This window comes from Pseudonaja textilis, chromosome 1 (assembly GCF_049901715.1).
Source record: "Pseudonaja textilis isolate UNSWEBS1 chromosome 1, rPseTex1.2, whole genome shotgun sequence".
NCBI lineage: Eukaryota > Metazoa > Chordata > Lepidosauria > Squamata > Elapidae > Pseudonaja > Pseudonaja textilis.
The window spans coordinates 150,942,025-150,956,979 of record NC_141990.1 but is presented as its reverse complement, the minus strand read 5'-3'; the positions used below and the strand labels follow the sequence as shown (position 1 = coordinate 150,956,979).

Sequence of the window (14,955 nt, the reverse complement as noted above, 5' to 3'; positions counted from 1 at the left end):
GGCGTTTTCCTCAGGGATTATAGTTTTCCCCAAGCGTCCTGGTCTCTTTCAAGGTTTGTTCGGTCGTGTGAAAGCGTGTGCAATTACATAATGCAATCCGGTCTTATTTCGCAGCTGCTAGGGGCACTCGGATATTACCTTCACTCCAAACTCCAGTAGTATGGTTAGTTGTGGCTACGGGGAATCACCCAGGACTCTTGGGGGTGCAGACTAGAGTGGGAAATTGAAAACCCTTCCACATTAATGCTTAGAAAACTGCAGGGGTGTGCCCATTTAATTATTAATGCCAGTTTTATCACAAATGTGGTTATTACTTGCTTCAGACAAAAAAAGACACAAGTGTGAAAGGTAAGACACAGAAAGAAACCCCATCCCATATAATCAGTTTTGTCCTGCAAAGACCTAAAACCAATAAAGTGTCCCATTTAACATACCTAGCCCATCAACCTAGCCCAGGCTGCGTTCAGTCAATCTAACAAATCCTTGAGTTGGGTAGCACAAATTATTGTTGCTGTTGTTGGATTTACAAGGCGCTCTGAATCATAAGCTAACCAAGTTTGTCAGCGTATTTGATTAAAATGCAATTGGCTAACTGTATTCAGTGTTATTATATCCATGTAATTCTTATCCATGGTTAATCATAGCTTAATTCAATTAATTACATTTCAAATAATGTGCTGTCCAAATATCTATAGGTATAGGGTATAGCTGTGATTTGTGGTTCAATTTGTCATGCAAACCATTATATGTCCATACAGCCATACAAGCCACTATGATAACAATTTCTTAATAAATTATTGAGAATCCTTAGAAATTCTATAGATAGCTTCTCTGACATCATTTTTTCCTCTGACTTCATTTTTTTTCAATGTATGTCACTCAAACCCTGTTTTATTTTGCTTAATTTTCTGTAATATGCCCAATTTGCCACTAGAGGACAGGATGACTATATATCTTGGCTGTTTCACACAATCTATCATACACTGTACTTAATGTACTTAAATAATCCAAAAAACAATTTTTTTATTTGACACTCTTAAGAATTATATATATCAGGTAAATTACATCTATTTAAATGACATCAATCTGATTACATGTATAATATCTCAATCACACATTTTAAGGACATTTTTTTTAAAGGCAGAATATTTACTGATCTGAACACATGTTAATGTGTAAACAGGTAGTCAAAAGAACAAATTTATTAAAACATTTGTTCAGATTTTAATCAGTGTAATCTAAAACATAGTAATAAACAAGGTATTTAAAGTACTTACAAATTCAAAATAATTAAAATAATTCATTTAAAGAAAAGTTGTTATACTGCAATAATTTTACTATAAGCATTAGGTGGTTTGGATTTAAAAGCATCTATAACAGTGAATAGGTCTTAATATGTTAAACCACAAGTGCATTTTCTAGAAAGGTAAAATCCATAGTCGAGGAAAACTTTTTCACATCTTCTGACTTCTCATTAAATTTCTAAGTTTGTTCAAGGACACCCATGAAAGTTTTTTGTTGTTAGAAATCCTGTCAAATTTTGTTCAATTTTGTGACTATGAGTACCCTCACAGTCTGATCAAATGAGCTGCAAACACAGAGACCACGTTTGTCAGGACTCCAGTCTAGACTCGAAATTGGCTGGGTTGATAATGTCACATTCTGTAAAAGGCTAACTGAACCCGCTACTCCCATTTCTGTTCCTTCTGAATCCTTCTTAGAGCGCTGTGCAGGATACTCACTAAAGTAGGGAAAATAAAATGAACAAAACCACTTTATGAATATGTACAATGCAAATTGTTTTATTCTACCTTCCTACATTTTCTCCAAAAGTGACATTGCATTTTATCTTCTGAATCACTTTCTGACATGTGTTAGATCAAAAGAAAGAGCTGTGCTCAAAGAAAAGGCCTGGAGTAGATCTCTCAGTGGTAACTTGCATCTCACAAAGGTCTGCCTGCTTTTTCTTGTTTTGATTTGGAGGGGGGGAGAGAATTGGCACCATATTACTTTGTACTATTTTTACTCTCTGATGAGTTTATGTAATTTTAATCAATGTTTTGTTTTTTAACGTGCTGCTGTTAGAAACTCTTCATTCAAACTGCTGCTTTTTTGTTTTGCCTTTTAATTACTTGTGTACTCTTACGATTTTATTCTATTGTAAGTCTGTAAATATATAGTATTTGCAATGTAATGTTGTACGCCTGTACTTCTGTAAGAGGTACAACATTTGCATCACTCAAAAACATAACTTTGATGGAAAGTAAAATACTTACTACTTCCAGAGATGAAGGTTTCCAGCTCCTCCACTTGTCACAAAGACATCTCTGTTCTGTGGTAAGTGCCGAACTTGCCACATAGTGGATTTGTGAGCCTGCCAACAAAATTATGTAATAAAATGAGAGAGAAAATAAAGAGGTTTATTTTGTAATTTTCTATAACTGACTGAAACCAAGACACAAGAAAATCACTAAAGTGAATGATTAAAAATACCCCAAAAGTTCAATTTTGTGACTATGAGTACCCTCACAGTCTGATCTCAGTGGTAACTTGCATGTTCATGCCCCAGATTTAATGTGCAATAAAGAATGAGCACACATTTATCTAATCACTAAGCAGCACAAGCCCTTGAGTTCGGAAGTTGTTGTAATTTTGACAGTCACATGCCCGTAACTCTATAAAACGTAAGAGATTTTCCCTTACATTTTCCGCTTGTTACAGAGAAGATAGAAATTGGGGGAGTTTCATTTCATGCTTGGTGAAAGAGACAGACTTTTTATACTGCCTAAGTTGTTTAATAATCTTATTCAATGTACATTTTCCACAGAGAAGGCTAGATACAAATACAAACATAATCTCCTTTTTCTGGATTAGATGTGCATCTTGAGATAAATTGTTCTCCACATCTCAAAGGGCTTTTACTTTTTAGCTAAATGAATAATATTCCAATCCATTCTGAATTTAGCTTTGCAGGAGAGAAATATTTCAAGGATTAGGGTATGAGTGCTTTTGAACTACCCTCTACCTCCATCCACTCCTTCAATGGTATGTGGCAACAGAACATCTCCAAGTATAAATTAGCAACCTCTTTTTAAACAAAACAATTTACCTTCTCTGAAACAGAAGCAAAACCTTTAGTTGGATGCTGAGTTCTCATATCAAAAACATGAAATTTTCCTTCAAGCGATGTAGCTACCAATTTGTTCATATTTATATCTTTCCTGTCAAATTCAACACTGCAGACCTAGAAATTTAAAGTAAGCAACCAATAAATTACAACTGAATAACACACTGCAAGAAAGAACTATGATGTAGCTTATTTAGAAGCACATTTTATCAAGGTTGCATAATCTAGACAGAGGATAGCTAGCTGGATCCTTTTCTAGTTCTCTGCTTAGCCCTAATGGAATCAAGAATTATGCAACAAGATTTCACAAAATGTTACACTTCAACAAGATTTAATAGTATCACTGAAACTACATTTTTTTTTATTTTCATGTTTATTTTAAAGAGTATTTGGTCTGGCATAACACTCCCTTATAGATTGACCATACTGATAATCTAATCATCAGATAAACAAACTGATTAACTTACAAAAAGAAATTCTAAAATGGTACCTATCCCCACAGAACTTTGAAGACTTGTGAAGAAAAAAAAGTCTAACCCCATTCTTAATGTTGGTCTCCCATCGTAATGTCATATTTCTAAGGTCAAACAACTTGATGTCCCCATTGTCATAGCCAGCACATACAACCCGTTCTTCTTGATTATATGCATTGCCTAATTAAAATAAGATGAGATTATTCAGATAAAGAATCAACAATAACCAAAACATTATTCTAACAATCCTGTATTTGTACACCAATTTTAAGGAAATATACTGTATTTCTAGTAAAACAATTTTGTAATGAGGTAAGACAAATCATTTCATTTCAGAAAACAGAATTAAAGCAAAAGAAGTAGCGATTGCAGAATTTATATGTTATTTTAAACAAGACATTAATGTACATATTTTTGCCTCTGAATAACGAGATTTGGAATATTTAAGCTGGCTGTTTGATATAAAATTGGCTGTTTGATACCGGAGATGATTAACGGTAATAGGTTGATGCCTAATTTCTGGAGGAATAATTTTACGGGTTGCATTTCAAACAAAATTTTCAACTTTCCCTAATAATTTCTATCTGCTTTCTGTGTCAGAAAATCTGAAAAAAGGAATATTGTGATATTCAATAATACCGTGGGTGATTTGAAAATTATTCTGAAGAAATGCTTTGGACCATGCACAGACAGAGTTTATTATTTCAATATAGCACAAATTCTGCATACAAATGTCTGCATCTCAACACTGCTCAACAGAGTTTTCAAATTTTGAAGCCTGAAAACAGGCTGTTTTAATGAATATTAGAGAAATATTACATTTGTGTAAGAATCTAAAAACTTTTTCCATTTTTTTAAAAAAGTGCAAACAGCCATTCAGAGAACGAAGTAATGGAAAGCAAGATAAATCCCATGATCAATTTCTATATGGCATGAACAGGTTAGAAACTCAGACCTACCAAAGGCAACTGTCCAACAGTCTCTTGTGCTCTCTCCTTGTGCTGGCTCCATATTGGCAACTGGAATATCTTTTTGTCTTGGGTCCCAGACTTTCACTGTCCCTGCAACCATCAAATGAATTTGTATTTATTCTTCTACGTGACACTTTCAGCTTGCTTTTAAGAAAACATTATGCATATATACGCAGTTATCTGTAGGTGTGTAAAAGTCTGAGTTTAGTTCAGCCCCTGGTGACTTCACAAATAAATCCATGTAATTTTCTTGGTAACAGTACAAAAGCAGATTACCATTTTGCTTTCTACAACTTCTATGCCAAGTTTATGCAAGTGAAAAATGTTTATGGAATGTCAAGCATGAACTGAAATGATCAGCAAATTTAATCTGCTTAGCTAGAGTTGTAAGATTGTTCGCTTTCACTCCTTCAGAATTTGCTGGATTAAAAATAAATCTGTAGCTTATCATTGATATTCCATAAAATATCTGCCTGTTTAATAAATGCGATAATAGTGATAATTCAATTTCAAGAAAAAAAAAGCCTTTATAAGGTAAGGTCATACTATTAAAATTTTCTAAAATACAAGTATTCTTGATTTACAACCATTTGTTCAATGATTGACATTACAACAGTGATGAAAAAAGTGACTTATGAACAGTCCTCAAACTTACAACTACTGCAATGTTCCCACAGTTCCTTGATCAAAATTTGGGTGCTTGGCAATTGGCATCTATTTACAACAGTTGCAGAATCCCAGGGTCATGTGATCATCAATTACAACTTTCTCAGGTGCTTTCAACAAGCAAACTCAATGAAGGAAACTGGATTCATTTAACAATCATGTGATTGACCACAGCAAAAAAAAAAAAAATCATAAAATATTTAACAACCAGTGTTGCTATGGAAGTTCTGGTCCCAGAACTGTTTCTGGTATGGAAGTTGCGTGATTGTACATCAAAGACTACCTACAGATCTAAATCAGACTAACTTGGCTGTGGTTGGGAATAGTGAGAAATTAGTCCATCGTATCTATTATGTTCACAGTTTGAGAAAGCTGACCAAATTAACTTGCTTGCTCTAATGTTTGGATGCAATCCAGATCTATTATGTCATAGTTTCAATGAAATGTGAACTGTTCAGAAAAACTTGTCTTTTCTTTAAACTATATGCAACTAATTGATTCATTAGCTGACATGTGAAAACATGTATTAATATCTTAGCAGGAGGCATGAGCATTGGACCTCAGTGATCTTCTGATTATAGCAATACCTAGATTGATTGATTTCAAAGCTATGTATCATTTTACAAAACATGAGATATACCCACACATTAGATTTTTACGAAATAAGAAAAAATAAACTAAGGTTCAAAAGATTCTTCAAAATAGCATACACAATTCTGAATAAAGATTGTTGCTTTTGTCTCCCAAAAGGAGAGTTACTGCTGCTCCATCTAGGAAAAAAATATACAAAATATCAAATTAATTTGCCGAAGCTGCAGGCATACAACTAGACAGGCCAGGAACAAAAGATCACCTGTAATTCGGGGAAATTGCCAGGGAGATGATGGTCAACATAGGAACACAGATTCTCATTCTTCTGTCTTCTTTTACATGTTCTCTCCCATCCATTTTTATTTATTAGATTTATATTCTACCTTTACTCCAAGAACTCAAGATTGTTTGTCTTTCTTCCTTTTATAATTCTGTATCTTGTTCTTCCTCTACTGAGAGGGTCAATCTCCTTCTAGCAGCTCTGAAGCTATTATACAGGAAAAGCTATACCATTGCTCTTGAAGTCAGAATCAACCCATCTACCAATCCCAGGCCAGAGAAGAGCTGGGGCCAGCTCATGCCAAATGAACCAGGACAATGGCCTACTCCCCAAGGTATGGATAGTTAATACAGTAGCCTAAGTGCCTGGGTTATAAACCATGTGTTTTTAACTCTGTTCAACCTTTGTAATGGGGATTAGGCAGAATACAGAAGTGAAGGGGTATTTTTTATCTCATGCTGTTGTTTTTTTTTAATCAATGAGATGCCTCTGAAAATGTGTATTTTTTACTTTCTCACCATCAACATCATGGAAAACTTTAATTCTGAAACAGATATTTAAATATCTTAGGATTTCTTATACCTTAATACCTATTATTAAATACCTAATTAAAAGCACTGGATATTTTAAGCATTCAATTATATGCAACTTATTTCTGAGTTCATAAAATGGACTTACATGTACTACTTTTGAAAATGAAGTCTTTTAGGAATAGAAATAATTGTGTGGCAGTTTATTAGTAGGACTTCTATAACATCTAATGTGTCATAGCTTGAGTCATATATAATAATCACTTCTTAAATGGGCAGTGACTTCCATACAGTACATGTTATCTTAAAAACAAATTCTATTATGTTCACAGGAATTGTTCACTGAAGATTATATTGTTCAGCCAATGAATTGTATCATTTCCATGAGAAATCATAATATTTGATATTGAATGCAAACCAAATATATTATTCATTGAAACACATGTGAATGCAGATTTCCAGAACAACATTTGATAGACTTGATAGTCTGATGGGGAAAAAAAAAACCATACGAAACTCATCAATATATATTTTCCATTCAATTTAAAACTAAGGTGATCTTAAATTTAAAATCAAAATTAATTCATAATATTGCAGATTTTTACAGATTTAAATTATCTGTATTCTAGTCTAACCTACTTCCCTTGTTCTCCCCTTTGAGGGCATTGCAAGAGGACTAACTTACCATCACGACTTCCTGTCACAATTTCTGGGGCTCCTTCACCAATTCCCAGACCACCAACTCCATCAATGCTATTTATGATTTCCTTATGCCCCTTCACAGAATATACTGGTATTTCTGGAGCTTCCAAATTCCTAAACAGCAGAAATGGAACTGTTAGTTTGTGTTTGTTCATAAACATCTCCTTCATCTAGAATTCATCTCTTGATGACTACATGGATACCAGAGTTTTCTTGATGCCAATATAGAAGGAGTTTGTATCATTTTTTTGAAAGCTTTACAATTTCCTAATTTGACCTATTGCCCATGACACTTCCTGGTAGTCCATAAAATCTACTTAATACCCAATAAAAGATCAGAATCTTGTGTTTATATTTCTCAGTAAATCTACTTAGAGATGTAACATTCAATACTCAAAATATAATTAGTGTAGCTATGCATTAGAAAATAATTCTGGAGAAATGTTTCTGTCTTCCTGAGGTCACAGCACATCTCTATTATTCATTAAAATAGTCTGGTGTTGTTTTTTTCAGAATTTCATAAGCTCAGAGAAAAGATGCAGCTCCTTTAAGGAATCAATTTATTAAGGTTAATATCATTCTTGAAGTAACCACATTTTTAAGAATCATATAGAAACTTTCAAAAAGACAGATTGCTTTTACTGAGTATCAGAGAAACATGTTTGCAAAAGATTCAACGTGCTTCTGAACTATTTTTAATGTGTAAGTCTAAAAACTATGCTCATCTATTTATACTTGGCATACCAGTATATCAAATTGATACCTAGTGCCTACTTTATAATTTTTCTAATGAGAGAACCAATGGCAAAATAGTTACAATATACTCATTTTACTACATAGAAAACTGAATACTAACACGAAGCTTTTTCTTCTTTAAAACATGACAGAAGTCAAAAGAAAACATTTATTTTTATTTTATTTATTTATTTTGTCAAACGCTTACAATATAATAGAAATAAGAATAAACATAAGTGTTGTGGTTCGCCGGTAGCACGTGCGGATGGCTGAGGTCTCGGAGACGAAGACTTGGATGAGGGGCCTACAAGTGATGCAGGAATGGGGCCAGATCTATCAGAGAGTGGAGTGCTGCCTTCAGAGCTAATGGAGGCTGGCAGCAGTGATGCAGAGGACCCCAAGGAGCTTGTGCCCAGTGCACATGCGCGCAGGACTGCTTGAAGGAAAAAGCAGCTGCAGCAGCACAGGCGACTTGGGAATAAGGCTGCAAGGTGATGGCCCCTCCCTTAAGGGATAAAAGCCAGCCCTCAGAGGTGGGATTCTTTGCAGGAAGCGAAGAAGTTCTTGTACTTCAAGTCTTGTGGAAGTTCAGACTATCCTGGTTTGTGTTTGGAGACTTTGGGTTTTGATTATTTCCTTGCAATTTAATCTCGTGCTCTTGGCAGCCTTGCACAACCTTGCAAGACTTGTTCTTATTCGGGACAGTTAGGTGTTGTTGTTGTTTTTTGAAAATTTTATTTGTGTTTTCACAAAAAAAACCATAATACAAATAAAACATCTTTTTTTGAAAATAGCATGGTCCCAGGTTATCACTTCTTCATACAGACACAAACTCAATTTCATGCTCATTTTTGTGTTCTATTCCATATCTTATTACTATTTTACATTTTCTACATAGTTTTTCCCCTCTTTTAATTTTCTCAACTTTATTTTGATTATCTCATCTCAGTTCAAATCATTATATTTATACTTTTGTCTGTCCTGTTTCAATTTCATATTATCTTTTCTCATTAAACAAATTTCCCCCTGTAATTACTAATTGGAGTATGACACCTTTATATCTTTTAATTTTATCCATTCAACTCTTATTTAAGCTTCAATGTATACCTTTAAGATTACAACATTCAATATAATACATAACTTCCAATTGAATTCTGCTTGGTACATTCTTAAAATACACACTATATTCTTAAAAAAAGATTATATATATATATATATATATAAATAAATAAAGCACTCATTCCATTCCAATTCAATTCTATCATTAATATTCATTAAAATCTTAACATCTTTAACATTTCTTTTCAATTAAATATCTTGGGAACACTTATAAACTTTCCATAATTATTTTTTTCCCCATATTTCTCTTCACTTATATTTTATAAATCATTAATAATTAAAATGTTCCCATCCTTTCCTAATTTAATTCTCTCATTCACTTTATTTCATTTATTTATTAACAAACATTCCACTAGATTACGATATTTTATCCATTTTAATCATATTTTCTAAAATTATTTCTATTTGTAATATAACAATACTATCTTATGTACCTTTGCAGAATCCCTTTTACAATTAAGTTTTCACCCATTATCTCTAAACAGGCTTATACTTTCAATTCTTATACCTTTTCCCTGTTTCTCTATATCTTGTTTCTGTCCTTTATAACTTCTTTTCCTTTCCTTCTTCCCCCTCTTCTTCTCCCTCCCCTTTTTACCCCCTTGTCTCTCTATTTCTAATTGTCTCTTCTGTAATCCCCTCTTCTGTTGCTTTCTAATATTATACTTATTTTTCAAACTGTTCTTCTTCTTTTTGGTTGTTTTTTCAAATCTTAAACTTTTCATTTCTCTTTCCCCCTTTCCTTCCCCCCACATAAAATTACTTGATCATTAAAGATGGCCCCTTCCTTGTGGGACAATTAGTTTTTAATAGCATTTTACTATGAATGAACGGAATTCACAGAGAAGCATTAAAAAGGTTTTGCTTTTATCTCTGTTTGGTGTTTGTTTGCTTTGAACGAGGCTTGGGTCAGAACAATAAGTTTAAATACATGAAATAGAAACTAATAATTGGGGACAATAGGACAGGGACAGTAGGCTGATTGTGCGCTTATGCACGCCCCTTACAGACCTCTTAGGAATGGGGTGAGGTCAATAGAAGTTAGTTTGAGGGTAAAGGAGTGGGGGTTTGAGCATGTGACAATAGAATCAGGTAGTGAGTTCCAGATATTGACCACTCTGTTGCTGAAATCATATTTCCTCCAATCAAGTTTGGAGTGGTTTATGTTTAGTTTATATCTGTTGTGTGCTCTTGTGTGTATTAATAACCTCATGATGTAAAATGGAAAAATACAAAATTATAATTTAGTTACAATGTGAAGTTTAAAAAAAATGTTTTTACATTTATTATAGATCTTCACATAGGATCATAATGGAGCCTGCTCATTACACTCACGTTACAAATCATAAATTGCCCTTAACAATTACATATTCTAAATATCATAAATCAGTTCGGTCATGTCACCAACCCAATTTTACAACCATTTTTGCAGTGGTCAATAAGCAAACACGGCGGACATAAAAGGAACACTACAGTATTGACTGAACACTGGTCATCAAGCAAAGTCAGTTTACTATGGTTTGGAAGTTTACCATGGAAGTTACTTCTGGTTTTTAGTAAAACCATTGTAAAATGCATTTATGTGATCCCGGATAATGGGCAAATGCAGCCATGCTGTGGAGCACTCAAACTATAGACATATGATGGGGAGAAGCAAGAGGCAGCTGTCAAAACTTCAGAACCTACTTTGCAGGTAGGTTGCAATTTTGAATTATCGCTAAGTGATCAATCATAAATCAGGACTACCTGTACTGCATCACAGACTGGTCAAAAAATTTACCTGAGCTTTAAAATATATTTTATAATTGAGGCTGGAAGATTCAGAAAAAGAAAACCATAAAAGATAATACAATTAATTCAGTCTTCTTCAAAGTAAATGTTTTATTGCTGTCTAAAAAATTAGGAATATTTAAGACAGTGAACAATACTGATTTTACAGTGACTCTTAAGTTGTCCAATAAAAGATAAGGCCCTCTCTTTAAAATTTGCAAAAAAAACATTTCTTACCATATATTTAAATTTCCACCAAAATCTCCAGTAGCTAGGTATCTTTGTTGCAAAGAAGCAGCCCCAAAGGTTGCACATTTAATAGGTCGTGATTTTTCAATCTGGAAGTAGAGATAAATGTTTACATTGAATGATTGTTATTTTCAATTTATTGTTCTACCTGTTAGATCATATTAGAATCAAACACTGACTAAACATAATTTTTTTAGTTCCATTAAGGTTCAAATGAATGAACAGGTTTGACTTTAATAATTAGATCTTAGGATATAAAGATTGCAATTCTATACATACTTTGGGGGGAAGAATTCCAAATAAGTCAAAGAAACCTATCATTGCAAAGGCATAAAGATTAGCACTCCCATGTACTTTCTCCTTTATTTTCTATTTGTAGAATGTATCTACAAATTATTAGCCTAGTTCTTTCTAGATGCATAATCGAAATAGACATGAAACAGAAAGATTAGAAGCTGCCATCCAAGTTCCATAATTAAAAAAAACAAGGTACATTTCACATTTAATTTCTTGAGAAACAAAGTATGTACGGCTTGCTTTTATAGATTACTACATCTCTTTAATTTGTAAATTTGTAAAGAAAAGGTGTAAACCACACCAAAAGTCATTTCTTAATTGCAATTCGTATCTCAAGCTTCTAAGTCTTCAACTTACAATCATTCATTTAGTGACCATTCAAAGATATGCCACTGAAAAAAGTAACTTAGGACTGTTGCGGCATCCCTATGATCATGCGATGAAAATTTGGACACTTGGCAACTGGTATATATTTATGATGGGTTGCAATGTACCAGAGTCATGTGATCATTTTGCAATTTTGACAAAATCAATGGGAAAGCCAGATTCATTTAACAACCATGTTACTAACTTAACAACTGCAATGGTTGACTTAACAATTGTGGCAAGAAAGATTGTAAAACGTGGCCAATCTCACTTAACAACTGTCTTGCTTAGCAATGGAAATTTTGGGCTTATGCGAGTCCTACCTGCACACCCCTTACAAATTATACATGTATTTAAATTATGTAAATTTATACACAGAAAGATAGCATTAAATTCTGAATGACTAACATTCACGTTTGCCAGAACAATAACATCCAATTCCTTTACAGAAAATCAAGTTAAGATGCTATATTTTTCTATAACTTTTGAGCCAAGATGAACTTTCTGTAAAAACATGCAATTTATTCTGTTTATATTGCCACTTCATATGGGCAACTTCATATATTTCTTTTTTTCCCAACTTTACATTTATTATGTTCTTGTAGATGATTTAATAAAAAAGTCCACAAAAAATAAATATAGATCCCTGTCCCCACATTTCTTATAAGGTATATTCTAATATACTGTGCTTTTCCACATACTTTTCTTCACAGCTAGTATATTTTGCATGCACTTCAGTTGCAAACAGAACATTAAAATACTACTATAATTGATTTACCCCATCCAGCTAGTTTGGGGAAAGGATACAGTATGTAGATCTTCTAAAGAATGCTACATTTCAAAGTAGATATGCCCCATTTCAACTCACTGCCAACAATTCACCAATACCATTCATGGTGATCCTTTCATATTAAAAAAACCTCTTATAGATTAAATATGCTTCTTTTTGGAAAGTAACACTAAAACTAAAATCTAATTTCATTGTTCCCGAAGTAGAAAAAATGAACTGTTTGCCCCTTGTGAGGATTTAATTATTGTATTTTGTAGTCTACAAAGTCAATCTGTGCTATAGAAAAGGATTTTATTTCTCCTTAAAGCTTTTTAAGACCAATAGGTAGTGCATTTCTTGCACTGCTATGGCTACAGTAATTAACTGCTCTGTGTTTAGTAGAGTGTTATGTATACAAGAACAGTTAATGCCTATTTCCATGGTGAGCACTGTGGCATTCTTTATTACTCATTTCTTAACATGTGTGACTCTTGAATATACTGCTTTGCCAAATACTGGGTGTTGACATAGCTAAAAGGTATAAATGCCAATACTGACAGTCCTTGTGGACCTATGGCCACAATTGACCCCAAGATGTATGTTGCTAAGCAAGACAGTTGTTAAGTGAATTTTGCTGCAATTTGCCATCTTTCTTGCCACGGCTGTTAAGTGAACCTGTTGTTCAATCCACCTGTTAAATTAGTAACACAGTTGTTAAATGAATCTGGATTCCCCCTTGAATTTGATTGTCAGAAGGTTGCAAAAGGGGATCACATTACATGACATCACATGCAATTGTCATAAATATGAACCAGCTGCCAAGCATACAAATTTTGATCACATGACTATGAGGATACTGCACTGATAATAAGCATGAAAACCGTCGTAAGTCACTTTTTCAATGCCATTATAACTTTGAACAGTCACTAAATGAATGCTTATATATTTCTTCACTATTTATTTTAAGGAACTGTTGTATGTATTCTGTTAATTGGAATTCAGCCTTCCAGTATTAAAAGGTTAATACTGAAATGTTCAATAGTCTTAAGCCATTTTCCTGTTCCTCCTTGTGCATGCATTGGCATCATGCCTTTGACTCTAAAATGCTGCACTGCAATTAAATGCCACTGCAATTAAATGCCAGCGGAGGCAAACTCCAGGCATCTTACTTGTAAGAAAATGAATGTTAAATGCAATCTTTACTAAGTACACAAAGAGTGATAGCCAATTCCTGATGTTACTTCTTGATAAATTTATGTAATTCACACAAGACCTCAATCTTGAGATACCTCATTTGGTAAATGGTAAAAGGACTCATTAAAGGACTCTGTATCAGTATCAGACACATACAGAAAAATAGACAAGACACATTTAGATACAATTCAAGAGACAATAAAAAAAGGAAACAAAAAGACCATAATGCATTCTCTCCAGTAACCCACTTCTAGATAGTAGGGATCAACACTAGGCAAACCATAAAGCAAAACAAACAAACATACCCTAATCAGGGAACTATCAAAGAGAAAACCACATCCCACCAACGATAACAGGGCATGCTATTGTACATGAAGAGGGAACAAACCCTACACTCACTAACACTGATGGTGTTACCTAGTTAAGTCATGAAACGCCTGAATGCAAACAAACAAGCCCAGAGAGCACAAAGAATTGGTAGTTCAACCCTGACCTATACATATTTTCTTCTGTTGGAATTAATATATCAGCACTCGATTTCAGGCGGGGAAAAAAAACTAAGGGAATCCACGGTTGAGCTTCCACTTAAGCCCAGGAAAGTATCCTGAGGCCCGGGCAAGGGAGCAAAACTAACACCGTGGTTGGCAACTGTATGGTGCTTGGCAGTGAGGCTGGTATTCATGGGCTTCTTGCTGCTCCTGTGGGAAAACGGGGGCTGCAGCCCGGTGCGTTGTTCCCTTCCTTACTTCGCGGAGGAGGACGAGGCGGCCGCCTTGCAGCTCGTAGAGCTGAATGACGCCGGTGCCGCGCGGGAAATTGCCCAAGCAAAGGAGGCGAGCGCTGCAGGGCACCCATTTGCAATCGAAGACGGTGTAATTCAAGCTGTGTTGTGTATGGGCGATGATCTGCGGCTTCTCCAACAAGCCTCCCGCAGACATGACGGCAAGAACCTGCCCCTGAGCCCAACGGCACCCGGCGGGGCCAGATTCTTTGCCACCACTTCCCCCCCCCCACCCCCCCCGGCTTCAGAGTCTCTGCGCATGCGTAAACGGCGGAAGGGCCACACATCCGGGACACTAGATCATAGAGATTCCGAGGGTTGTGATCCTTGCGCAG

The 14,955-nt window shown here is 34.6% G+C and overlaps 1 protein-coding gene across 1 annotated transcript; it reads right to left on the bottom strand.

Annotated features, from left to right (window-relative positions):
• Window positions 1-1,003: 1,003 nt before the first annotated feature.
• DNAAF10 (dynein axonemal assembly factor 10) lies at window positions 1,004-14,777 on the bottom strand. The gene is made up of 8 exons (XM_026712827.2): window positions 14,586-14,777; window positions 11,202-11,302; window positions 7,324-7,454; window positions 4,560-4,661; window positions 3,665-3,780; window positions 3,110-3,244; window positions 2,277-2,374; window positions 1,004-1,741 (listed from the first exon to the last, which is right to left on the bottom strand). The coding sequence occupies exons 1-8, from the start codon at window positions 14,775-14,777 to the stop codon at window positions 1,534-1,536; spliced, it is 1,083 nt and encodes a 360-aa protein (XP_026568612.2). The 3' UTR covers window positions 1,004-1,533.
• Window positions 14,778-14,955: the final 178 nt, after the last annotated feature.